The 24,290-nt window shown below is 49.5% G+C and overlaps 6 protein-coding genes across 13 annotated transcripts in view; 3 read left to right on the top strand and 3 right to left on the bottom strand.

Moving 5' to 3' along the window:
• The window catches only part of sesn1 (sestrin 1), a 31,828-nt gene extending 31,629 nt beyond the window's left edge, over positions 1-199 (bottom strand). Inside the window, exon 1 of the mRNA XM_068343069.1 lies at positions 120-199. The gene's annotated coding sequence lies outside the window, so the exon portion shown is untranslated. The remainder of the gene's footprint in view (positions 1-119) is intronic.
• Positions 200-1,699: 1,500 nt separating this feature from the next.
• On the top strand, positions 1,700-5,658 carry cep57l1 (centrosomal protein 57, like 1). 4 transcript variants are annotated; one of them, XM_068343074.1, is made up of 11 exons: positions 1,700-1,841; positions 2,400-2,562; positions 2,636-2,785; positions 2,857-2,978; positions 3,597-3,710; positions 3,790-3,867; positions 3,943-4,017; positions 4,641-4,715; positions 4,794-5,044; positions 5,137-5,281; positions 5,354-5,657. In XM_068343074.1, the coding sequence occupies exons 1-11, from the start codon at positions 1,821-1,823 to the stop codon at positions 5,522-5,524; spliced, it is 1,365 nt and encodes a 454-aa protein (XP_068199175.1). In that variant the 5' UTR covers positions 1,700-1,820; the 3' UTR covers positions 5,525-5,657. The 4 variants fall into 4 exon arrangements, with proteins under 4 accessions (XP_068199175.1, XP_068199174.1, XP_068199173.1 ...); XM_068343073.1 differs by having other exon boundaries at positions 3,594-3,710; positions 5,354-5,656; XM_068343072.1 differs by having other exon boundaries at positions 5,137-5,658.
• An 866-nt stretch (positions 5,659-6,524) lies between these two features.
• cd164 (CD164 molecule, sialomucin) lies at positions 6,525-13,259 on the bottom strand. 4 transcript variants are annotated; one of them, XM_068342885.1, is made up of 6 exons: positions 13,048-13,256; positions 12,231-12,299; positions 9,871-9,939; positions 9,589-9,675; positions 8,790-8,858; positions 6,525-8,708 (listed from the first exon to the last, which is right to left on the bottom strand). In XM_068342885.1, exons 1-6 carry the CDS (start codon positions 13,115-13,117, stop codon positions 8,539-8,541), a joined length of 534 nt encoding a protein of 177 aa, XP_068198986.1. In that variant the 5' UTR covers positions 13,118-13,256; the 3' UTR covers positions 6,525-8,538. The 4 variants fall into 4 exon arrangements, with proteins under 4 accessions (XP_068198986.1, XP_068198987.1, XP_068198988.1 ...); XM_068342886.1 differs by having other exon boundaries at positions 8,790-8,855; positions 13,048-13,255; XM_068342887.1 differs by lacking the exon at positions 9,589-9,675 and having other exon boundaries at positions 13,048-13,259.
• Positions 13,260-13,970: 711 nt separating this feature from the next.
• On the bottom strand, positions 13,971-16,433 carry ppil6 (peptidylprolyl isomerase (cyclophilin)-like 6). Of its 2 annotated transcripts, none has more exons than XM_068342826.1 (8): positions 16,015-16,433; positions 15,795-15,890; positions 15,450-15,635; positions 14,951-15,013; positions 14,714-14,861; positions 14,579-14,638; positions 14,375-14,510; positions 13,971-14,305 (listed from the first exon to the last, which is right to left on the bottom strand). In XM_068342826.1, exons 1-8 carry the CDS (start codon positions 16,129-16,131, stop codon positions 14,194-14,196), a joined length of 918 nt encoding a protein of 305 aa, XP_068198927.1. In that variant the 5' UTR covers positions 16,132-16,433; the 3' UTR covers positions 13,971-14,193. The 2 variants fall into 2 exon arrangements, with proteins under 2 accessions (XP_068198927.1, XP_068198928.1); XM_068342827.1 differs by having other exon boundaries at positions 13,971-14,301.
• Positions 16,434-16,925: 492 nt separating this feature from the next.
• On the top strand, positions 16,926-22,116 carry LOC137613422 (flap endonuclease GEN homolog 1). The gene is made up of 13 exons (XM_068342632.1): positions 16,926-17,360; positions 17,437-17,626; positions 17,698-17,874; positions 17,952-18,062; positions 18,133-18,206; positions 18,309-18,394; positions 18,464-18,602; positions 18,683-18,719; positions 18,789-18,869; positions 18,947-19,077; positions 19,167-19,228; positions 19,734-19,880; positions 20,577-22,116. The coding sequence occupies exons 1-13, from the start codon at positions 17,200-17,202 to the stop codon at positions 21,758-21,760; spliced, it is 2,580 nt and encodes an 859-aa protein (XP_068198733.1). The 5' UTR covers positions 16,926-17,199; the 3' UTR covers positions 21,761-22,116.
• Positions 22,117-23,388: 1,272 nt separating this feature from the next.
• Positions 23,389-23,793, top strand: msgn1 (mesogenin 1). Its single transcript, XM_068343409.1, has one exon. It carries the CDS (start codon positions 23,389-23,391, stop codon positions 23,791-23,793), a length of 405 nt encoding a protein of 134 aa, XP_068199510.1.
• The last annotated feature ends 497 nt before the right edge of the window (positions 23,794-24,290 follow it).

Here is a 24,290-nt window from a genome sequence, read left to right as displayed (position 1 = left end):
AATTTTCAAAGCTGCCATTTAACAAAAGACTCGAACGGAACCGCGGTGGGAACGTCTTCCCGGGACTCGAACCTTCCACTGCGGACCGAAAACACTCCGTGACATTCTCGGATACTCACTTTATCCACATTCTTCGGTGTCGGTGTTGAGCAACGGGACGCCTCAACGCAGCACTGACCAAGCTAGAGCGATGGGAGGGAAGAAGTCGAGGGGAAACATTTGATTGACGGAACAGGCGAGCCAATCATAGGAGCCGAGACACATTCTAGGGAGGGATCGCGAGACTTCAGATAAGTGATTGGCTGGAGGTTTGTTGCCAGTCCTGCGCAGGAGGGTTTTATGGGTATTGTAGTCTCTCCTCTCTGGCAGTGTATGCGAGGGAAGCATGGTCAGAAATACCTTTCCCAGCATACATTTCGACGCCGACGGCCCCCCTTTCTCTTGTTTATCAGAAATAACTGCGAGTCGGGCAGAGGAGGGAGACAGAGGCAGTCGAGCCAGAATTGAGGTCACGTTTGTGGTTCGTTCGGTTGTTCGCAGGAAGAAGTAGCGGACCGGATGTCAGGAATTGGGTTTTAAGGTTCTGAAGAGAACTGTTAGAGCAGACGTTTAAAGTAAATTCAGGAATATTCATGCAAAAAGCACCAATTAACACTCCAACACTTCCCTCAGAATCAACATTTTATTGTTATAAAGGTTATAAATTAGGCTACCGTCTTTAGCTAGCTAATTTAGCTAGTCTGGCCCGCTGGGGGACTTCCCATGATGCAATGCGCCCCTGTCCTGGACAGGCATGGCTCTAAGTCATGTTACTACCTTGATTACAACACCAGAATCATCAGCACCATTGATTTGTTTTTAAATAAACAAATTTATTGAAGAAAATTCAGTATAGTATACAAAAACAGTTTACAATTATCAGCATCATTTTTATATCTTGCGACATCAAATCACATGACGTCATCCTGACAGATTGTGGTCACATCAATTAATTTCCTTGACGGAACCTCCTTAAGGGATAAATAAAGTTATACTCTACATGGTTTCTAATGGGGACACAAATGTTACACATAAACACAACAAAAAGTTAATTTGTAGTACATCAGCAGTCTGTTGGCCGTAATGTGGCATCACCTCTAGTGTGACATATCGCACCACAACACGTGTGGAACCAGAACCACCAGTGGTCAACAGAAGTTCTTTATCTCTGGACAGGACACGGGTCACACAGCAGACACGTCACCACCGGCCGCAGCAAGATGTTCTGTTTGCTCTGCAAATATTTAAAGGACGATTGATGGGTTGATTATTGATGAACCAAAAATATCCGTAAAAAATAGCTTCAGTCATTTTTGCCATCAAAAATGTGTACACGTGTACATGTGTACTCCATTTCTCCAAGGTGACGAAATTAAGATGCCTTTGTTATTGATATTGTAATATTAATTAAATGCTAATAGGAAATTAGTTAATTTCACTCAACACTAATTTCCTTTTTTCCCCTTTATTTTGTAAATAAGCAACACATTTTTAAATTCCTTGACTGGACATCGTTAAGTTGTTTTTCTTGGGCAGGCGGAACCTTTGTGACGCGGAGACGGAACCTTTGTGACGCGGAGACGGACCCTTTGTGACGCGGAGACGGAACCTTTGTGACCAGGAGGCGGAACCTTTGAGACGAAGCGGAAAAGTGGAGGGAAATTTAAAATGTCCCGGACTGCCTGACAACGGAACTGAGCGTTTGGAATGAGTTAACCACAGAAAAAAACAAATTTAAAGCGGTCGATCAAGCTCAATATTAACATTTTAATCCTTTCGAAATGGAGACTTATTACGACCAGGTAATGTTAGCTAATCAGCTACTAGCCGCTCTTGTGGCTAACGCGTTATCTTCAGGATTGTTTACGTTTCTGTGCGATCCTGCTAGCTAGCTACTCTGTTAGCCGCTACGTTAGCTTTGAACAAGCTTCTGTGACTGGATCAGATTGTAAGAGAATTTAATTCATTTATCTTGACTTTATGGGTTCTCTATGATTCATGAACAGCTGTGAAATTATTTGACCTCGTCTGATTCTGATTGTTCACGCACACACACACACACACACACACACACACATTCCACAGGTGATTCTGGACATGTAGTTTGAAGATATGGATAATTTTATGCATGTAATAAATTAATTTATCTTTTCATAGTAAAGGCTCTGCACATGTTTTGCCGTCCCCTCCGGTAGATCCACTCTTGGCTCCATTTAATAACTGTTTTTAAATCATATCTGAGACTCTCAGGGTCTTCATCTCATTTGTGACGGGGTCTCGTCGCTGTCATGGTGAATCTGAAATAGTTTCTTCATCCCAGCCTCCTGACAGTTTCCACTGCTTCTTCCTCCTCTTCATAGATTTCCGACTCCCTCTCCAAGAACAGCTACATCGGGAGTTACTACCAGCCTCCAGACAGGATCCTACCCAGACCGAGGGCCCTGGAGCTCTCTCCTCGCCCACCCACCAGGGCTGACCCCCAGCTGAGCAGCCCTGAGACCAAACCCAACATTGACAGTCCAGGTATATACGCCACACCCACTGAGACACGCTTCTCGTTTACGATCCCGCTCGTCATCCGCTGTCGTTCCCTCAGCCGTCGTCGACGCTCTGAAGACCCTCCAGCGGAAAATTAGGCAGTTGGAGTTGGAAAGGAAGCAAGCAGAGAAGTGCTACCGGCAGATTTCCCATGATGCTCAGGATCAGCAACAGGTCGCAGCGGAGGCCGAACTCCCCGATAGGAAAGGTAACGTTGTTCCTGCAGGATGAGAAGCGTCTCCTGTGGATGTTTGTTCACAGCTGCTTTAATGCGAACAGAGCTGGACTCCAAGCTGCAGGCTGCAGAGACTCGCTGTTCGGTCCTGGAGAAGCAGCTGGACTACATGAGGAAGATGATCGAAGGCGCAAAGGAGAAGAGGAACACTCTGATGGAGAACCAGGTAGCTAAAAATAACACGAGCCGTCTCTGTGGATGTTTAGAGGGAGAAACCCCGACCTTAAAAAGTGTTTGATAGAGCTCAGGTCTGTGTGTGTGTCGTAGTTTTATGTCTCTCTGATCATCAAGGAGGTAATAAATATTTTTTACAGTGAAGCTAAATGTTTTCACGCACCAAAAAAGAATCAGTTAATGAATCCACGAGTCTCAGATTTTCTGTTTTCTAACATTCAGCAGTTCCAGGGTTGTGTGCAGCAATATTTAAGTGATAAGTGAGTTTTAAGTATTTAAAAAAGAGAAAACACCTTGAATCTTTTTACAGTTAACATAAAGGAGACACAGTTGAACGTCGAGATACGAGCTGCTCCACATAACAAACGGATTCAAATGATTTTATTAATTTTGAATGTTATTTTAAATGTTGTTTGACATAGGAGTTCAGTGACGGAACAGATTAAACTCGTATCTCTATGTTCTGCTGAACCGGTGTGTATCCATAGAACCTACTTTCATTCAGATGCTTCAAGGTCAGAGGTCAAAGGATCTGCAGAAATGGGCCTGTTCATGTTCCTTCCGGATGTCCTCATCAACACGTTTGATCTCCGTCTCGTTTTCCCAGCAGGCTTCGCTTCAGAGCTCGCGTCCCAGAAGCCACAGCGGCCGACTGCAGCAGGAGAAACTGGACAAACTGGAATCGGAGTGCGCCAAACTGAGCATAACCCAGTCGCTGGCGGAGGTGACGTTCCGTTCTCCCGATCTGATCCGACTGATCCGATCCGAGTTCGATACCTCAACGCTTCTCATCTGGCTTTCAGGCGAAGCTCAAGCTTCTGGAGCAAAAACTGCTGGAGGAAGAACACGAACGTCAGCTGGTGCAGGAGAAAGCCGAGCAGGTGGGTCCACGGAGATTCTCTGGAGCCGCTTTTACGGACAAAAAAGAGAGAAATAAACTTTTGATTCAAATGCAGCTGCAGAGAGAGCTGGACGTCAACCAGCGACTGTCGCTGCAAACCTGCGAGGAGACGAAGAAGAAAACCAAAAAGGTATTCTTCCTCTCTTTAACCCTTGGGAACTGTTTGGCCCATTTGTTTCTCTCCCATTAAATCAGACAGTTAAACATTTTGCCAGTAATTTTCTTTCATCTTTAGTTTCAAAATTCCTTAATGCCTGTTATTGGAAGTATAGAATATAGAATATATATGTCTAGAATAGCAAATTTTCACTGTGTACACACAATACCTGATAGGGTCAAAAATGGTCCAATTGACACCCATTATAACCACATATTTTTCATATACTATAAGCACAAATATATATATATATATAATATTTATATATAGTATATATTTCTTGTTTATATTACTATATACACCTGTATATATATTTTTTGTGTTTTTCCCATTCAAAGAAAAACGGTTCGAATGGCAAATTCCATATAAACATAGATAATAATAAAACAACAATACTAACCTTTGTCTGTGGTCAGAAGTAATGGATGCATTGAAAGAAAATAAATCTGTACTATTTTATTTTTACACCTCTATGAGACGGCCCTTTTGTGACCCCTTTGGGTGATGTGTGTAGCGGTTTAAACGGGTCCCTGGGGGGTTACACCTGTACAGGTGATGAGAAGCGTTTTTGTGACCCGTCTCATCTCCGCCCTCAGAAATCGCTCCGACGGATCGATCTGCCGTCGCCGACCAGTCCGGAACGCCGCGGCGTTCCCTTCATCACCGGAACGGTAAGTCGGTTCTGTCGCCTCCTGAAAAAAACTCCGCTCCCCCCCCCTTTCGCCTCCTCTTGACTTCCTGTCTCGCAGTCGACCAGCCCCAGCCACTCGCTCCACGCCAACATGCAGAGTCTCCTCCACATGATGAAGCACCATCAGCCCCGCCTCTGCCAGCGGCTCGGCGTGCTGCGCGGCCCCGCCGGGGGGGCGAAGAAACGCCTCCAGAAGGACTTCCCTCAGTCTCCCGCTGCTGGGCGGAGCCTAATGGCGGCCGACCAATCACCGGAGTCGCTTTCCGACCTCCTGTTGGCTCTGCAGGACGAGCTGGGTCACATGAGCTTGTGGGTACAGGTTTTTTTTCCCGTTCCACCGTGCCCTTTGACCTTCAGGCGCTTCATCGTCCGCTCTGGGGGGTGGGTTTGTTTTACGTCAGCGAGCAGCAGGAGTTGGCGGGTCGGATCGACGCCGCCGGGGACCCGGAGCGGCGGCGGGACCTGCAGGGACAGCTGGAGGGCCTGGGGGCCCGGATGGAGGAGAAGGCGGCTCAGATCAGCAAACTCCGTCAGCACCAGCAGAGGGTACGCAAAACCAGCGCCCCCCAGGTCCACTTAGGTCGTTACCACGGCGTCTCGTGTCTCCCCCCGCCTCAGGTCCACAAACTGACCCGAAGCCGTCCGCGCCCGGACAAGCAGGCGGCCCCCTCCCCCGTCCAGCAGGGAGGGAAGAAACGAGCGAGCGCCCAGAAGAACCTGCAGCTCCTCCGCGACACGCAGAAGCTCCGACACGGCCTGGGGAGGGACGACCTGTCCTGGGAAACGTGAGGAAGACCTCGCCCCCCGCCCCTCCGACCCAACCCCCCCCTGGAGAACGGAGGAACCAACGGTCGGTTTGACGCGGATCGTCGTCAAAATGTCAGTTTTTAAACGTGTGATAATAAAAGTCTTCCTTCCTTCCTTTGTCTGTGTGTGTGTGTGTGTGTGTGTGTGTGTGTGTGTGTGTGTGTGTGTGTGTGTGTGTGTGTGTGTGTGTGTGTGTGTGTGTGTGTGTGTGTTGACGAGACAAACGACACAACATTCCTCCACCGCCCCGGTCATCAGCTCGTGATGCTCACCTCCAGCCCAGTCACCGCTGGGCGGAGTCAAACTGCAGTGTTCCTGAAGCCCCGCCCCCCCCATCCCGCGTCCAGAAGAAGCGGGTCTTTATCCCCGTCTGCTCCTCGGCATTCGTGGCGTGACTCCGGAGAAAACCCGACGCATTGTTCCGTCAGATTAGATTAGAGATCGTGAATGGACACGGCGGTCCGGTCCGAGTCCAGCAGGGCCCAACCCCCCCAGACCCAATCTGACCCCCCCCTCGTCCCACACCCACACCACCAACATTTAAAGAGGATCATTTATCACACACACCTCGTTTGAGTGTGTGTGTGTGTGTGCTGACGTTTCCTTTTGAGGTCACGCTTCTTGCTGAGTCAGCAGAACTTTGCCGGGGGGGGGGGGGGGCTTGAAACCGTCAGGAGCAAAATGGGGAAAACAAATGTGTTATGAAGGAAGAAATGCTTCTCTGGGATTGGCTGGCAGTGACACCCCCCCCCCAATCCGGTGCTTGTCACTGATCAGGGTCAGGCCTCAGTACCCCTGCCAAGTGTGTGGGGGGGGGGGGGGGTCATGTTGATTCAGCGTTTGTTCGATGGTCAGGATGACTCCAGCTTCATGGATGTTTGTGTGTTTTTAACGCTTCAAATGTGGATTCTGATCTGATTCTGATTCCGTTCACACACGGAACCAGATCCACATCTGGTTTCCAAAAGATGCGACGCAGCGATTTGGTTTAACAACAATCAGACTTTTATTGTTTGTTCTTTTTCCATCATCAAACCGAAGGCGACACTAGAAAACAAGGCACGAAATAAAAGGTCGGAGAGAAACAAAAAGAAGCACAGAACAAAACTCATTTGTGGCACCTGCAAAAAAAACTACTGATGGCTGAGTTTGAGCGAGGCTGGGGGGGGGGGGGGGGGGCAAAGCTGGAAGGGTCGTACCGACGGGGCGATGGCTTCCTACGCAAAACGCTGAGTCAGCATGCACGAAAAAAATTAAGGCGGAGCCGGATGACGAAAAAAAACATTGAAGCAGAATATAAAGAGAAAAATCCACGCGGGACCTGAACGCCCCACTGGTGTCTAACGGGGGAGGGGGACAGGAACCGAATAAGGCACTTTTCCTTAGGAGGTGCCGCAGAGAGGCAACACAATGGGCATCTATTGGTCTCCGTGGTAACCGGAGGTGTTTGGATGAGTTGCGAGGTCGACATGTGACGCCGCGCTTCCTCAGGAATGACTCCTCTTTTTGGGGTGGTTGGCCCTGACGCCACCAGGTGATCGGGATCGCAAGGCGTTCGCCATCGTACGAACACAAAGCGATGACTCAGCGATTTAAATTTTTTTTAATTTTTTTTGCTGAATCATTAAGACGAGGTGACAAAACTAAAGCTCGTCACTGCAACGCCAGAACGGAAGGACTGTGGCTTTATGCTCGCCTTGCCAAGGCGTTCTTTCAGCTAGCATGCAGGGCTAATCGCTAATAATCGAGTGGTTATTTTAAAAGTGTGAAGAAGTTGTACGGACAGGAGTTAAAAATCACGAGCCCAAGCGTCTAGCATAAGATCAAAGAAAAAAAGGCAAACATTATCTCCTTCATTTAGCCTTCCCTCGCCTTGGATCGACAGAAACAGGAAGTGGCTACGAACAGGAGGACACGCGGTTAGCAGCAAGCTAATTAGAGACATGACGTTAGCGCCGCGCGCTTCATTCACGGTCGCCGCCGCCGCGCTAACGGGAACGACCTGCCGCGCTTCAGATCCGCCCGCCGCCGCATCGGAAAATTAACGATTTACAAAAATAAAACGGCGAGGTGGGAGGGGCCTCGAAGAGGAGGGGCCTTTGAATGATTCTGTGGGTTTCACTAACGACTGACTGGGGCCCTCCGGCGACGACCCGTCTCGCGTTGCCTTCAGGGCCAGCTGGGATTCCACGGTTCTGCCGGTGGCGGCGCCACTCGGGCCTCCTCCTCGTCCTCGCTTAAAGGCACTTCACATCAAGAGCGTTCTCTCCATCGGCTCGTTCTCAAGCGTCTCGACATCAACGAAACTTCGATTCTGTAAATATTCTACAATCTTTATTTGGAACACCCCCACCCCCCCAAAAATAAACGAGGGCCGCCCCAAAACTGAACGATGTCGGTCGAGTCGAGAACAAACGTATTTGATTTTATTGCATTGAGCTGCAGTTGATGTTTGGATGATTTGTAAGACCAGGGGGGCGGAGTTAGGGAGTGGGCGTGGTCGGAGGGGGCGTGTCTGACATCAGATTATTTGGTGTTGCTGCTTTTATTCCCTTGTACTGCGAGAAACCCGACTTGCTGTTACACGATCTATCAGCACATTTACACGATACAGCCGCACGGGGAGGGGGGGGGGGCAGGGGGCGGGGCTAGAGGAGGGGGGAACCTGCCCACAAATCAACAGGTTAAAAGCAAATACTGAATCGTCACGTTGAAGAAGAGACCGACCCAAACAGTGTTTTCAAAACCGAGGTGAGATCGTGGGGGGGGGGCTAGAGCGACACAAACCCCTCCCCTCCATTTTTGAATAATAGCAGGAGGCGGGGCTAGAAGTCATCTAATTGGACGCGACGCCTGAAGCGTAAAGGAGCACAAACGTGGAGGGTCTAGAGGACCTGCTTGAAAACACTGTTTGAGTGGTCCTGATGAGGGCGGGGTCTTCTCTAGAGGCTGCTGGAGATTGGCTGGGTGCTTCCAAAGGGGGGGCGTGGCCTCCCTCAGAGGGTGTGGTAGTTGCGGTCCTTGGACTTGCAGAACTTGTAGAGGAAGAAGATGACGGCCTGCAGCCCCAGCACCAGCACCACGCCGCCGATGAAGCTCGCCGCGTCGAACGTGTTCTTGTGCGGTTCGGGCGACGGCGACGCCGTCGTGCTCATGTTGGTCCCAGCTGCCGGGCGAAAGGGAACGGGGGCGTTAGCGGCAGGCTAGCAGCTAAAAGAGGGTGTGGAAGTGTTGAGGTGCTACTTACACGAAGGTGTAGTGGAGACGTTCACGCTGGGGGCGGGGCCGACGGTGGAAATAGAGGTGGAGTTACCTGCTGACGGGGCAGAAGACGGTTAGCTTGTGTGACGCGAGACGTTCGTTTAAAGTCGTTTAAGTCCTTAAGGTTTCAGCTCCGCTAGTTCTTTTAGCAACGTTTAAAGGGTTTGAGACGAGTCCGCAGAGATCATACGTAGCCGTTAGCATACGTAGCACATAGCATATTACGTCACATTTTCCGTTAGCGTTGAGCAGCGCTTTGTAAACGGCAAACTGACACAAACACAATCTCGTCATCCGATAGGATGCTCACAGTCGTCCTTGAGTTAGCGCCTAGCTGCTGCTAGCTGCTTCTCCCGCCTCCCTGCTCCCTTCAGACACACTGATCTGGCGTTAGCAGCTTGTAGCAGCTAGCAGCTAACTCTGAAATAAATGATCCCGCCGTTACCAAAGCGCTGCTGGCGAGACGTCACACGGCTACGCCTCTAACGGCCACGCCCCTTCTGCAAAAGGACGTCGTGTTATCGGAAAACGGGAACGCCGTTATCGGCCGTGTTTGTTTTGGTGCAGATAAAGAAGGGAAGGGACGGATCTTTATTGCTACGCTAATCTCTGCGCGACAATGACTCGTGAAAAAAACAGCCAATCAGAATCGATACAGCGGTGCATCCAACTACTGAATTTTAATTTGATGAATTTCTTAAGGATTCGAACTTAAAAAACGAAAAAGCAACACTTGGAGCCTGGGGGAGCCCAGGGGGCGGATGAGGCGTTCAGGGACCGGTTACCTGCGGTGGTGCTGCTAGTGTTGGTGGGGGAGGCTGTAGGTTGGAGGGGGGTGGTCGAAGAGGCAGGAGTTGTGGATGTGGTGTTTTCTGGACAGGAAACCGACACCAAGACAGAAGGGAAAGCAAGAGACACCGCCCAGACAGGAAGTAGAGTTACCAACTAGTCCTCAGGACACAAACACAACAGTTAGTGACCGACCCAGAGACCCCCGTTAGTCCGGAACCCCAACACAACAGGTCCAACCCGCTAACGTGAGACGGTAAGTGAACGGAGGGACTCACCTGAGCAGCTGGCGTTGCTGCAGGTGTCGTTGGCGGCCGCCAGGGTGGCGTTACGACAGGAAAGGACCGCTGGAACGACATGAAAACGTGAAATCAGAGCGCGTTTCTCACGTCGGATCGGCCGACCCGAGACGAAGCAACAGGAAGCGCAGCCAGGAGACGATCTCTTCCCCCCGTTTCCTCCACAGGAAGTCCACAGCCACTTCCTCAAAACGAGCCCACATCCTGCGTTCCTTCCCGCTAAGAACGCCGAGTCATCGTGTTGGATGTGTTTTTAAAAACGCCTCGCTGTTTCCGATCGACCGACGTCGTACGACGGGGTCCTCGGGAGTGTCACAACTGAACCTACCGGCAGGTTTTATCGTTTTATGTGTGTTAAAGATTCATTTTAGAGCCAAAGTATGAAAAATTTCTCCACAAAATTTATTTTAGTAAAAAACAATCTTTTTGTAAAAAAAAACCAAATGTTTGTACTAAAAAAACAACCGTAAAAAAAGCCAAAACAAAAAATTTATTTTTCGTCTCGATGACTTTCATTTTCAAAAAAACAGTTTGTTTACAATAAATACAATAAATAAATGGAAATTTCCATTTATTTTTATATTTACGTTTGTTTACCTCGTTTATCTGCTGAGTCGCTGTTTGTGATGTTTTGCGACTTTTACCACTGACAGGAAGTGACTCGTTTCAAACCGCCGACGTCAAACACTTCTGTTTCTGAGAGCGAATGAGAACACGAGGTGTTCCAGCTGATCGGATCAAATGTTCCGATCAATGATTAACCCCAAGAGTCGATCGGCGGCTTCACTTCCTGTTGGACTTTCGGACGCATATTTCGCACCGTGTTGCCTTCACTTGTCTCTGGAATGCCGTGTTTCAGGTCCTGGGCAGTAAACATCTCTAATAATGCGGGGGAGGGACATCCTGATTGTGAGCAACAAAAACAAGTCGCCATGACGACACAAACCGTCACCAACCGTTAAAGAACGGGACTCGGTAGGGACCCGGCGTGACCTTCCAATCACTTTCTGGAGGTTCAAACCAGATGGAGGGATTGGGGGGGGTGGTGGAGGCGTGGCCTCCGTCTGTTCATCCTGTCACATGACGCGACGGAAGGAAAGCCTGTCTGAAGGCTGGGAACTGATGACTCAGCTTTCTAAACTGCCATGCGGTTGCATAAGGATGGAGTTTTCACACCGGTCCTGTGTGTGTGTGTGGGGGGGGGGGGGTCCCTTCGGTGGGGCAGGGGGGTGGTATCTTGCAGTCAGCTGTGACCACGGGGGTAAACTCTCACCCTCTTGAGGCGATGACATCATCGGCGGGTGTGAATCGGTTTGACAGAACCAGTTCTGCCACGCACACACACACACACACACGCGTGTGAGTTTAAAGCGTTGAGCTGTTTACACCAAATCCCAGAACAGGATCAATCTGGTAACGTCTTCTATGGGGGGGGGGGGGGGGGGTTAAACTGGCCGGGGCTGAACTCTGCTTTCTGCTGACGTCACGTCCAATGGCTGATCCATTCTGGAGTTTATGAGGTGTGTGTGTGTGTGTGTGTGTGTGTGTGTGTGTGTGTGTGTGTTTGTGTGTGTGTGTGTGTGTGTGTGTGTGTATGTGTGTGTGTGTGTGTGTGTGTGTGTGTGTGTGTCTGTGTGTGTGTGTCTGTGTGTGTGTGTGTGTGTGTGTGTGGGAGGTGGTGGCTGTGACTCGTTTGTTCTCGTGTCAGAAAAGACTTTCAGACAAAAACAAGATAAAAATGGGACAACTTCCCAGAATCCTCCAGGACGGCTCACGATTTAACCCCGCGTGAGGATGATGATGATGATGATGATGATGATGACGATAACCATCGGATACAGACTTTGGGAGATTAAATGCAGTTGCTATGGTTTCCAAGCGGATTCACCTTTCTGCTCCACACAGGTGTGTGTGTGTGTGTGTGTGTGTGTGTGTGTGTGTGTGTGTCAGGTTACACCAATGGGACGGTCCAGAAACGCGAGACGACCTCCGAGTCGCCCCGACGGGAACAAGCCTCTTATCTTGCTGACTCACCCTTTCCTCTCCTTCACACCTTTATCTCCCTTTACCAATCAAACGCCGCCTCGCTTCCTCGTTCAAACGGGGTGGTGGGGGGGTGGGGGGGCATATCGACCGAGCTACGCTAACGCCCCTAACAGCGTGAAAACTAACAGGACCAGAGCCGCGGTCAGACGCGTGTTCACACGGCTGTCGTCATCCAATCGTCCACAGGAACACATGCGTCCAATCAGCTCGACTATCCGGACAATGCGGGCCGGACAAAGACTGACCTGTCCCCCCCCACCCCCCCACCCCTCCAGACCTGGACGGACACTCACATGAGCAGTTGAGCCACTGGCAGTCGGTTTTGTTTAGACAGGCGTCACAATCCAACAGGTGACAGTCATCTGGAAAGAAACACATTTCATTATTATTATTATTACCCCCCCATAAAACAGTCTATTGAGTAGAGCAGAGAGGCGTTTACAGGTTTCGGGAAATTGAGGTGTTTTATCAGTGTTTTTAAAAATAAATAAAACTAAATTATTTTCAGCTCTATTTCTTGACTGTAAAAGCTGAATCTGATTACTTCACCCCCCCCAGATCAGATTCTAGGGATGACGTTGCATCATTTTTCTCCAATCCAGGCTAAAAATACAACTTTCTGGTCCCACAAAAACACCTGGACCCGAACCGAACCCTCTGATCCAACCTGTTTCCTGGCTGTTTTGGGACTTTTGATTTGATCCAGTCAAGAGGGGCAAACAAGCCACGGCCGAGGTGACAGGGAGGTGTTAGCATCGACTCTGGGGCCGAACGCGGCAGTTGCATAACGAGTCGATCAGGTCTCCGATACCTGATCGACGGGAAGCTGTCAATCAATCAGTGCAGCGAATCTGTGTGTCAACAAACTAGCTTCCTAAAGGCAGTGACGCTGTTTCAGACCCAAATCACAGCCTGTGCTAGCAGGCTAACATGTTAGCTAACCCCCCCACCCCCAAAGAGGAAGTGAAACCAAAAATAGGGGGGGGGGGGTTGAGATTTTGATTGGTGAAGAAACGAATCTGACACCTGTCAGCGTGTGAACGCAACGCGATTCGGATCAGCTAACGCAGTAAGCTAGCTGTTAGCCGTTAGCTCGGCGCCGACACTCACCCACTTGCGCCACCGCCGACCACCCGATGAGGGCCGCGGCCGCGCAGACGAACACCGCCTTCAGGAACATGGCTGCGGGGAGATGAGCTCGGACGTGCCGGGGAGAGAGAGAGAGAGAACGGATCGCGGCTTCCTCGTCCTGCGGTCGCTGCTGTTGTCTCCGGTCGGGAGCTCCTCACTTCCTATTTGACAGGTCATGTGGCACTTTCTACCGGGGGGGGCGGGGGGGAGTGAGCGCGAGCCGCCCACACGTCACAGGGAGGAGGGGGAGGGGGCGTAACGAAGCACCGGAAGTGATGTCATTTAAGAAACGTTTGGCTCCACTTCCGCCGAATAAAAATAGTTAATAAAATAGTTCATAAAATAGTTCATAAAACAGTTAATAAAACGAACAGAAGCGATGAATATTAATTTAAGCGTTAAATATAAACTCGAGACCTGATTGGCTGATCTAATGCGGCCTGTGACGCAGTGGTAGTGACCAAAAAAGGTCTGTCCCCGCCCACTCTCGAAACTGGTCAATCAACCAATGGCTGAGGAGCTGGAGGGTAAACATGTGTTTTAAAATTCAGGAACTTTTACAAACTGCAGTAAAAAAAAAAGAAGACAAAATATAATTTTATTCTGGAATATAATTTGGGGTTTTTTCACAGCGTTTGACCCTTATGCAGTTAACTTGGGATCAAATCTTTTATTTATTTATTTTTATTTTAAATTGATAGATATATATTTTTCTCTGTTTAAAATTTAATTTGAACACTGCTTTATGTTATTTTCTCTAACGAAAAGTTAATGCAGTTATTTTTTTTTATTATTATTATTTATTATGCTTTTCCATCGTGGACAGAAACCCCAAAATATTCTGTGGGGGTGTTTTTCTGGCGTCTACTTTTATCTAGACTGCTTTAACCTGTGATGAATGTTGCTGATTGTCTTATTTTTAAGCGTAAACACATTAAATGTAGCTTTCATTTATGCACATTTAGAATGATAACATGCTGTTTGATAAACACACAAAAAATGTTTTTAATTATCCAAGTCATGAGTACGACAACCAGAACAAACGCAAACTTCAGTTACAAATGTTTTTTGTCAGATATGTGGATTTAAATATGTAAGAAATGAGACATGAACAGTTTATAGGGACTAAAACTTAAACACTCCACAGTCTGTGATTTTGAAGTCGCGCTCAGGTCTTTCGTTGCAGGTCGGAGTCTCTTCCAGCCTCCTGAGGACGTCTACGCCCTCGACCACCTGGCTAAAATATAAGAAATAGAGTAAATCAATAGAATAAAGACGTCAGCGCCGTCAGTTTTGGGATACAAACCCAAGGGCGACGTAAGTCCGGTCCATCCAGGGCGTGGCCTGCAGGGTGATGTAGAACTGGGACCCGTTGCTGTGGGGGCCCTTATTGGCCATTCCCAGGATACCCCGTTTATTGTGGGGAATGGCGAAGCTCTCGTCTGAAAGGGTTAAACCACAGCGTTTGAATTCGATCCCGTCGTCAAACCGATGACCTCCGAACCCTCACCTTCAAACGTCGGCCCGTAGATGGACTCGCCTCCGTCGCCTCTCCGCTTTGGATCAATGTCTAGAGCCAGAGGACACAGCCATCATGTGACTGAAGCACGGCATCATGGGTATTCATAAAATGAGAGAAACGAACCTCCACCCTGCACCCATCCGTTGGGAACCACGCGGTGAAACACGGAGCCCTTGTAGGTCAGTGGGAAGCCACTCCGGGATAAGCCCCGCCCCCCCGCGCACAGGACCCGGAAGTTCTCCACCGCCTTCGGACACACGTCTGAGAAGAGCTGAGCAGACGGACAACAACGGGGTGAGGGGGGGGTTGTCAGCGATGTCTCTGTCGGGGGGGTTGGGTGGGGGGGTAAAAGCTCCTCACCTCCATCAACAGCCTCCCTGCTGCTTCTCCTGCCACCTCCACCTCCATGAAGACGAAGACGTGCTGCGAGGAAGGACAGGGGCGTGGCACACGTTAACATCCATCCATCATCCATCCATCCATCATCCATCCATTCATCCATCCATCTAATCTAGTCTAATCTACTCTAATCTAGTCTAGTCGAATCTATTCTAATGTAATATAATATAATCTAGTCTAATCTAGTCTAGTCTAATCTAGTCTAGTCTAATCTAATCTAGTCTAATCTAGTCTAGTCTAGTCTAGTCTAATCTAGTCTAGTCTAATCTAATATAATCTAGTCTAGTCTAATCTAGTCTAATCTTGTCTAGTCTAATATATTCTAATGTAGTCTAATGTAATCTAGTTTGATCTAATCTAGTCGAGTCTAAACTAGTCTAATCTGGTCTAAACTAATCTAGTTTAATCTCATCTAGTGTAATCTAATCTAATCAGGTCTAATCTGGTTTTTGTGACTCGCCCCGGTGCTCTGGAGGTGTTGGAGGTATCTGTCCTTGGCGAGCGTCCTGTAGTCCTGCGTCCGGCCGTCGATGAGGCTCCACTGGTACTTGGCCCAGTGGGTCAGATCCTGGTCGTCGCCCAGCAGGACGCCGTCAACGAAACACAGGAGGCCGCCGTCGTGTCGCCATGCCTCGCCTCGCAGCTCCTAGGCGTGTGAAAGCAACCAGAAGCAACGCTGCTTGTTTGTTTGTTTGTTTGTTTGTTTGTTTGTTTGTTCAGATTAAAGGACCAGATCAGTTGATAAATGAATGTTCTCTAAAGTCACTTTTATTAATTCAGCCTCAGTAAAACCTCAGGATCTCACCCTTTTCTTCTGACACAGGTACTGGTCCCAGTCCAGTTCCAGCAGCGGCTCAATTTGTGGATCCAGGAACTCATCAGGAAACCTCTGTTTCAGTTCCTGTCAAGAAAAAAATGAATGAACATCTGAGATGTGAAGATTCCCAGTGATCCAGGTGAAGGTGGAGAATTAACATCCAATTACGAACATGAACACAGTAGATTAAAAATAAATGAATGGTTACCTTGGCAACGGTTGTGGCAGCATGGAAGTGCGGGTCTTTAACTAAACCAACGATGTTGAGGCAACGTTTTAAGTCCGTTTCTGGAGAGAAACGCTCCTCATCCCGGAACAGCATCATAACTATGGTAACCCGGTAAACACGAGCCGCGGTCGGGTCACATGGTGTCTTTAAAGCCTTGTAAACAACAAGGTCTGTGACGTGGATCGCTCACGTCATCTTAACGCGACAGAGTAGACGTGAAACTCGGCTGAAATGGTGCATTCATCATCCAACAGTCAAAATTATTTTTTAAATGTTATTTTCATGTGTCTGCATAAAGATATGAGGAGAGTGGACAGCCAAAAGCAACTGAAAAAATACATGTTTTTATTTAGTTCAATTTTTTCATTTTATATATCTATGTTGGCAACCTATATTTGGTATTTGCTATATTTCAAGGTTCCACAACGGTTCAATGAGCATGTTTGTGGTTTTTATTGCAATAGATTTTTTTTTAAATTTTCAATTCAAATCTGATTGTTTGTGTATATTTTGGCCCAAAATGTCAATAGAGTAGTTTATAGTGAAATAATAAAAATCTCTTCATATAGAGGAAGTTGTGCTGAAGAAAAAAAGATACCAAGCATGGATATGTAAAACATTTTTATGTTTTATATAATAAAACAATAAAACATTTTTGTGTTCATATAAATTGAAAAAATAACTGAAAAGGATTTTTTAAAAAATATTTCCTATGATTTTATTTTTGTTCCGATGTTTGTTTGTTTTTCAACCGGATATTCAATCAAAAATGTCCCTTTCTTACGACGACAGCCTTGTATCCATGGTAACATCTACTTCCTGGCGCCTTAATGTGACGTATGTTTTAAAACTGTCGGACACATACCGATTTCGTAAGCCTGTCGCCTTTCTTCCCACCTTGTTCATTTACTAAGTGAATTAAATGGAGATAAATGACTTAAAGTTTCAGACAAACATGTTAGTAGTTTATTTTAATTCCTATAAACACATAAAATGTTTTATCTTCGATCTTATCCGGTAACAAGGCGGCGGAGTGAGCTAAACGGAACGCAGCCCAACGGCGGCGGGGTTTGAAATCTCCTAGCGGGGGTTCCTTGTTGTCTCGCGGGGTCTAAACGCTTCACCCGCGTGACATTCGGTTCAAACGGTTAACTTCCGGTCGCCATGGGGGTCCACGACCTGTGGTCCATCCTGGACCCGGTCCGGGAGTCGGTTCCGGTCTTCAGTTTGGGCGGAAAGACGCTGGCGGTGGACCTGAGTCTGTGGGTGTGTGAAGCCCAGCACGTCCAGGCGCTGATGGGGCGGGTCAGCCGCCCCCACCTGAGGTGAACCACCTGAGGGGGGGGGGGGGTGAGCTCCGGTTCGGATGAGTCAGCATTAACCTGACCGGTCTGCGTCCAGGAACCTGTTTTTCAGGGTTTCGTCTTTGACTCTGATGGGGGTGAAGCTGGTGTTCGTGATGGAGGGGGAAGCCCCCCCCCTCAAAGCGGAGACCATGAGGAAGAGGAGCCGCGCCAGATATGGGGGCTCCGGAGGGGGGTCCGCTCCGGCGGCCACCAGCAGGGGGCGCTTCAAGGCCGTCCTGAGGGAGGTAGGTGGGACGGTGTCCTGTCCCGAGTGTCCAGGTGTGGTGTTTGTGTGGTAACCATGGAGACGGCGCAGTGTGCAGACATGCTGGACTCCCTGGGCGTCCCCTGGGTGGCGGCGGCGGGCGAGGCCGAGGCCATGTGCGCCTTCCTGGACCAGCGGGGGCTGGTGGACGGCTGCATCACCAACGACGGCGACGCCTTCCTGTACGGCGCCCGGACAGTCTACCGCAACTTCAACCTGAACGGCAAGGTAGGGTCTGATCCCGCCATCGCCGATGGGGGGGGTTCTGCTTCGGTTCTGTTCTGACGCCCCCCGCCCCCCCCCAGGACCCCCAGGTGGACTGTTACCAGGCGTCCAGGGTGAGGACGGAGCTGCAGCTGTCCAGGGACAACCTGGTGGGCCTCGCCATCCTCCTGGGCTGTGACTACATCCCTAAGGTGGGGGTGTTTTGTTTTTTTGAAGGGGGGGGGGGCGTTACAGTCGTCTAACCACATCTGCCCCCATCAGGGCGTCCCGGGCGTGGGGCGGGAACAGGCGCTGAGGCTCATCCAGATGCTGAACGGGGAGACTCTCCTTCAGAGGTAGGAAAGACCCCCCTCCCCCCCACGCCACGAATGAAAGGGAGGGGGCGTGTCTTGAACGTCACGCCTTAACGATGGGGGCGGGGTTTGGATCCCGTTCAGGTTCAGCCGGTGGCGGGTGGAGCACACGGGCGTGTCCGAGGGGGCGGAGAAGAAGGTGGTCCACTGCCAGCTGTGTCGACATCCGGGTGAGTTGCGCCCCCTTTGACCTCTGACCTCCCCCTGGTGTTTGTAACGTTCCTCCGGTGGGGTTCCAGGCTCGGCGGCGGCTCACGGCCGCGGCGGTTGCTTCCTGTGCGGCAGCAGCCGCTCCTGCCACCCCCACGCCTTCGACTACCGCTGCCCGTGTGACTGGCACCGCCGCCGCGCCTCCGCCCTGGAGGACAACGTCAGGAAGTAGGTGGAGGAGCCGCCGGCGAGTCGTTCCCGTTGGGGGTCGCCCTCCTCTAATCCCCTCGTTTTCCTTTGTTCTTCAGGAAGACGCTGGCGAGTCAGCAGTTTCCCTTCACGGAGGTACGGAGGAGAAACGCCGACGCGCCGATCCGCGTCCGTTCAGAGGCTTTGACTGTTTTCTTTGGACAGATCATCAGAGAATTCTTGGTCCCCAAGGACAAACCTGCGTCCCACTTCAGGAGGAGACGACCCGACATGCTGTCGATGCGGGTGAGGGTGGAGTCCACTTCCTGTTTGCTTCTTTTTTTTTAAAGTTGTTTTTACATGTTTTTCATCGTTTTCTGCAGAGATTCGCCTCGGAGAGGATGGAGTGGGCGGAGCACTACACCAGCGAGAAGGTTCTGGTGCTGATGACCTACGCCCAGCTGATCAACAGGAAACACGGAAGAGAAAGCTCCTCCCAGATCGAGCCGCTCAGGTCGCCGGCCGCATTCCATTTCAGTTCAGGCCCCAGACAGATAGACGCACGCCGACCAACGACCCTCCTCTCTCTCTCTCCCCCCTCAGGATCCTCAAACCGCGCGTGAGGAACGCCATCGCTTGCTTTGAGGTCGTCTGGAGCGCGCCGGGTGAGTCGGCGATGACATCAGCAGAGCCGGTCGTCATGACAACGTTTCTTGTCTGGAATCACTCGTCGGATGAAAACTGAACCGGTTTATGCTCCAGATTTTATTTTAATTCAACATGACTGGAGAGAATTTGAACATTTGTGGGTTTAATCGACTCAGCGATTGTTTCCAAACCTTAATAATTATTTAAATTGTTTTTTTTTATAAATTTATCTAATTTCCGACTAATTTTTTGAAGCGTGTCCTAAAAACCTTTTATTTGAAGAATTTAAAAAGAGAAGAAGAAAAAGTAAAATTTTTTTGAGGAAATAGTTTGAATGAATTTTAATAATTCTAACACTTTATATGAATGAATGAATGAATTGGACTACATTGAGATCCTGGAGGTCAGAGGTCGAAGTCCAGATGTCCACGACCCATCAGGCGGATTCGACCTTTAACCGTTTCTGCCTCCTTTAACGGTAAAGATTTCAAGGGGTCTGACGCTGACGTCTCCTCCTCGCAGAACACTTTGTGTTTCCTGACGCCGTCCCTGCAGCGGAGCGACAGGAAGTGAGGACGGTGGAGGAGGAGTCTCTGTTCCGGCTGGCGTACCCGGAGCTGGTGGAGCGCTACCTGACAGACAAAACTCAGGGCAGAGACAGCAAGAAGAGTAAGACGCCGTCAGGCCCTGATGGTCACCTCTGATAGGTCCTCATTAGTGAGGACCCCGAGCCCCCACCACCACCACCACACCTCTGACCCGGGGTGGGGTGGGGGGGGTAATGGGGGGGGGGTCCTGATCAAACAGAACAAACAGCAGCTCTCACGCCTTAAAATATAGTTTAGCAGCTCCTCTGGTTCACACCAAAGGCTTTGATGCATCAGGGAGGTGCCCCCCCCACCCTGTACCTCAACCCCCCAAAGCCATAACTGACGGCCTCATTTCCTCAACAAGCTAGCACTGAAAACAGTTTTCCTTTGTGTTCCTGCGTCATATGGCAGCCGTTTATTAGCGTATTAGCCTTTAATATTACCATATTAGGCTTTATTATTAGCGTATTAGCCTTTATAATTAGTTTATTAGCCTTTATTATTAGCGTATTAGCCTTTATAATTAGTTTATTAGCCTTTATTATTAGCGTATTAGCCTTTATTATTACTGGGTTAGCTGCAGCATCGCTACTGTGTGTGCCTGACACTACTCATCCAATCAGAGCCTTCGGTTCTCTTCTTCCTTTGACGTGTGTGATTGGACGGGCCACTGGGGGTCGGGGGGGTGTTGTACGTTACATGCTACATGTATGTAACACAGCTGTGACTCATTTGTCGCGTTCTGAGCGCTAACGCCGCGTCTCCGTCTTCACAGAGAGGAGGGGGAAAACGGAGACGCCGCCGGATCCGGACTCTGATGGGATGTCCCGCCTCCTGGCTCAGATGAGTCTCACCGGGTCTTCTCACGCCGAGCCTCAAACGCTGCCCCGCCCCCTCTCAGACCCTCAAACGCTGCCCCGCCCCCTCTCAGACCCTCAAACGCTGCCCCGCCCCCTCTCAGACCCTCAAACGCTGCCCCGCCCCCTCTCAGACCCTCAAGCGCTGGTTTTAGACGCCCCGGTGACCCACAAATACCCTCAGGAGTCCAAAGATCCCCGAGACCCCCCCCAGTCTGAGGCGAAGGGGGCGTCGCCGTCCGTTTCCGCGGTGATCGAGGCCCTCCACCTGAGCGACGTCGACTGGGACGCCTTGTCCTTCACGTCGTCTCCAAACCGCGAACCCGAGCGGACGGAAACATCAGGGAGTCAAAGCGAAGGGGCACAGGAGACCCCCCAGCCTAGAGCAGAAGACTCCGCCCCCCCACGCCCCTTGAGGGAGCGGCTTCTCCTGAGGAACGCGTCCACGGCTGGAGACCAGGAGCAAGTCCCAACACGCTTTGGCCGCGACGCTTCCTGTCTCGTCAGTGAGGGCAGCGGGGGCGGGAAACATCCCATCATCCCACACCGACCTCGTGGAACCAATCAGACGGAAACAGGAAGTAACGAGGCAGCGGCGCAGACGAGGAACTGCTGCCACGCCTCCAAAGAGCCTCGCAGACACACGTCTGTCAGGACGGACGTGTCGACCCCGGCGGTCCCGCCCCAGAGGCACCGCTCTGACCCGGGGCGACATCGAACCGATGCGCCGGCGCCCCCCCAGAGGAGCGTGTGTCAGGGCGGGGCTTCGTCCAGCGAGGAGAGCGACGCCGAGAACCGGCGGTTTGGACCTCGAAGGAACCAGAAGGTCAGGAACAGGATCAGGAACAACACCAGCTCTGCCTCAGGGTTCCCCCGGAGACCTGGGTCTCGACCTGGGTCTAGACCTGGGTGTGGACCTGGGTCTAGACCTGGGTCGACGCGCCGGGTCATCTCCATGGCGACAGAGGACGACAGCGTGTTCCTCCGGCCCCCGGCGTCGCCCATCGTTCTGTCGGACAGCGATGACGCGTTGACCTGCGGCGAGAGCCCGCTGCCGCTGGCGGAGCGGCTGAAGCTGAAGGCGATGAAACGGGCAGCGTGACGACGGGAGGAAGTCCATCAGGGCGACGCCCCCTCTGACAGGAAGTCAGGTTTAAAGGGACACGTTTATATCGTCCAGGAAACGATTGTGGATCCTCACATGTTGTTTTTATTATCGTCTTATTGTGAAACTCCAGAAATATTTGTTTAAAAGATTTAATTTTTTGGATGAACTGTTCCTTTAAATTGGCTCCAGATCCACAAATTATTGTCTTTTAAATACATTAAATAGTTTTTAGGAACCAGAGCAAACATTCTTTTATTTTTACCAAAGAGTAAATCAAGAAAATAAAAGTTTGTGAAGTCGACACACGACCCTCATGTTTCTGTGAAGCTTTCTGAGCATAAATACTTTATCTTGTTTATTTGAGGTTAATAAAGAAAAGAGTTGGACCTGCAGAACCGACTGAGTTTAAATTAAATTAAATTAACATCAACTGAAGCAGCTTTTAGCTCCAGTCTCAGCATTTTGAAACTTCTACATCATAAATTTGACATTTTCTTTCTCAAATGACACGTGCATCTACATGTTTATGTGGGGGGGGGGAATCTGGATATAACAAAAATTCTACATATTGAAGCTCATATATACAATTTTATGTTAAACACTGACAAATTTGTCAGAATTTTCGATTTCATTGAGAACTTATTTTTCAAAAATTTGATTTTTCTGGCAAATATTTTATGGCTGAAGCTTAATCAGGTTAAAGCTTTCTTTTTTGGATTTTTAGTGTGGATTTTTAATTTCCTTTCAGGGATTAAAATACTTAATAAATTCAAATTAAATTTTTTTTTTTTAATTCTTTAAATTAAAGACTAATTTTTTTATGTTTAATATCCTGAATAAAGTTTTCAAAAAAACTTTTGAAAACCAAAGGAGTGATTTTTATATTGAATATTTATCTGGTTGTTGAGCTGATTTAAGTATTAACTTGTTTCACTTATTTACCCACTAACAGCTCCACAGACTGGGGGGGTTGGGCTTTACAACCCACCGGTGTTGGGGCCCCCTTGATCCCGGGTGGGGCCTTAAACACCTTCCTCAGACATGAGAAGTCTGGCAGGAGGTTGGTGACAGCTGCATCCTCCGGCCAAATAACAACCAGCTGACCTCTGACCTGCGTCTGGAATCAAGTTTAACAAGCCGGAAAATTCTCTTTATAAATTATGTTTTATTTACAATCGATTAGAATCCATCCGGTCTGAACGTCCGTGTCGGAACAATGAGAGAACTTCATTCCCACTGAATTGTAATGCTGAACTCCAGCCCAGCCGTTCTGTCAGGGGGGTGTGAGGCGCTCAGGTGGAACAACATCCTCCCATCCTTCATTAGACAGCTCGCATCAAACTGATAAGTGTCGCCACGCAGACTTTAAAGCCTCCCCTCCAACAACAGGAATCTAATTATTTTTCTTGCCATCCCATCATCCGTCTATTTCGCCTCATTCACACCTCGGTGACACCCCCAGACGTCCTGAAGGAAGGCCGCATTTTGGCTCCTGGAGGTTTTCTTTGAACTTTTTTCTCTCCTGAGCTGTGAACCCATAAAGCTGTTCGATATAAAACCGTCCCCCCCCCTCCCTGACATTCACCTCTCGCTGCGTTAACGTCTGGAGCGACGTTTCCAACATGAACCTGGACGCCGTTGTTACCAAAATGCTGACCGACTGGAGCGTCCTGGGGGGGGACTCCGTCCGGTCCGCCTCCCCGGAGTCCTCCTCCGTGTGCTCCTCGCCGGAGACGTGCTGCTCCGAGCACCGGGAGCTGGACGACTTCTCCTTCGGCTTCCCGGAGCGCAGGTCGCCCCCCAAGGCGCACCGGCTGGGGAAGCCCAAGATGTCCGTGAAGAGACGCATGAAGGCCAGCGAGAGGGAGAAGATGCGGATGCGCAGTCTTGCGGAGGCGCTGCACCAGCTCCGGGACTACCTGCCCCCGGACTACAGCAAGAGAGGACAGCCCCTGACCAAGATCCAGACCCTCAAATACACCATCGAGTACATCAACGAGCTGTCGGAGCTGCTGAGCCGCGCGTAAAGGACGCGCATGGAACACTTTTACGCATCTGTCCTGACGCGTTTGGACGTCGCTGCTCCGCCTGTCACGAGTGTCCAGGATGCCGTGGGATATTCTTCCTCCTCTGTCGGCCCTCTTCATGATGTAAATATTATTAAACGGCCGTTTGTTTTTAACTAGAAGAAGAAAGAAGAAGAAGAAGAAATGTACTTTATTATTTCTGTATATGAGGCTGCCGTTGTCTGGATTCATCCAGGATGTGATGAATGACTGTACTGTTTGTTTTTATGATGTTTTAGGTTTAGTTGTGTTGAAAAGCTGTTTGACCTCAATAATTAGTCTTTTAGGGTTTTTTTGTTTTGTTTTCTTTTTAAGTTGAGTTGAATATCTGATCCATTTCTTCACGTAGTTAAAAACAAATCAGCAGATCTAAGAGTGTTTTAAATCCAGGTTTTATCCTCCACCATGTTTTCAGCCTGAATGTGTCTCAAATAAATTTATTTCACGTGTTGAATTTG

Source organism: Antennarius striatus, chromosome 19, assembly GCF_040054535.1.
Source record: "Antennarius striatus isolate MH-2024 chromosome 19, ASM4005453v1, whole genome shotgun sequence".
Classification (NCBI taxonomy): Eukaryota; Metazoa; Chordata; class Actinopteri; order Lophiiformes; family Antennariidae; genus Antennarius; species Antennarius striatus.
The sequence above is the reverse complement of the archived record's forward strand: the minus strand, read 5'-3'. Positions and strand labels throughout refer to the sequence as shown.

What these genes read in the sequence shown, in the direction of transcription:
- cep57l1 (XM_068343071.1), top strand. Translation starts at nt 1,821, where the DNA reads ATGGAGACTTATTACGACCAG. An exon ending in TAACCCAGTCGCTGGCGGAG is followed by an intron (nt 3,711 to 3,789) that starts GTGACGTTCCGT and finishes TCTGGCTTTCAG; the next exon opens with GCGAAGCTCAAGCTTCTGGA. An exon ending in CGAAGAAGAAAACCAAAAAG is followed by an intron (nt 4,018 to 4,640) that starts GTATTCTTCCTC and finishes CTCCGCCCTCAG; the next exon opens with AAATCGCTCCGACGGATCGA.
- cd164 (XM_068342885.1), bottom strand. Translation starts at nt 13,117, where the DNA reads ATGTTCCTGAAGGCGGTGTTCGTCTGCGCGGCCGCGGCCCTCATCGGG. An exon ending in GTCGGCGGTGGCGCAAGTGG is followed by an intron (nt 12,300 to 13,047) that starts GTGAGTGTCGGC and finishes GTTTCTTTCCAG; the next exon opens with ATGACTGTCACCTGTTGGAT. An exon ending in CACTAGCAGCACCACCGCAG is followed by an intron (nt 8,859 to 9,588) that starts GTAACCGGTCCC and finishes CTGCCCCGTCAG; the next exon opens with CAGGTAACTCCACCTCTATT.
- ppil6 (XM_068342826.1), bottom strand. Translation starts at nt 16,131, where the DNA reads ATGATGCTGTTCCGGGATGAGGAGCGTTTCTCTCCAGAAACGGACTTA. An exon ending in CTACGGGCCGACGTTTGAAG is followed by an intron (nt 14,511 to 14,578) that starts GTGAGGGTTCGG and finishes TAACCCTTTCAG; the next exon opens with ACGAGAGCTTCGCCATTCCC. An exon ending in CGGACTTACGTCGCCCTTGG is followed by an intron (nt 14,306 to 14,374) that starts GTTTGTATCCCA and finishes CTTATATTTTAG; the next exon opens with CCAGGTGGTCGAGGGCGTAG.
- LOC137613422 (XM_068342632.1), top strand. Translation starts at nt 17,200, where the DNA reads ATGGGGGTCCACGACCTGTGGTCCATCCTGGACCCGGTCCGGGAGTCG. An exon ending in ACTTCAACCTGAACGGCAAG is followed by an intron (nt 17,875 to 17,951) that starts GTAGGGTCTGAT and finishes GCCCCCCCCCAG; the next exon opens with GACCCCCAGGTGGACTGTTA. An exon ending in CCGACATGCTGTCGATGCGG is followed by an intron (nt 18,870 to 18,946) that starts GTGAGGGTGGAG and finishes CGTTTTCTGCAG; the next exon opens with AGATTCGCCTCGGAGAGGAT.
- msgn1 (XM_068343409.1), top strand. Translation starts at nt 23,389, where the DNA reads ATGAACCTGGACGCCGTTGTTACCAAAATGCTGACCGACTGGAGCGTC.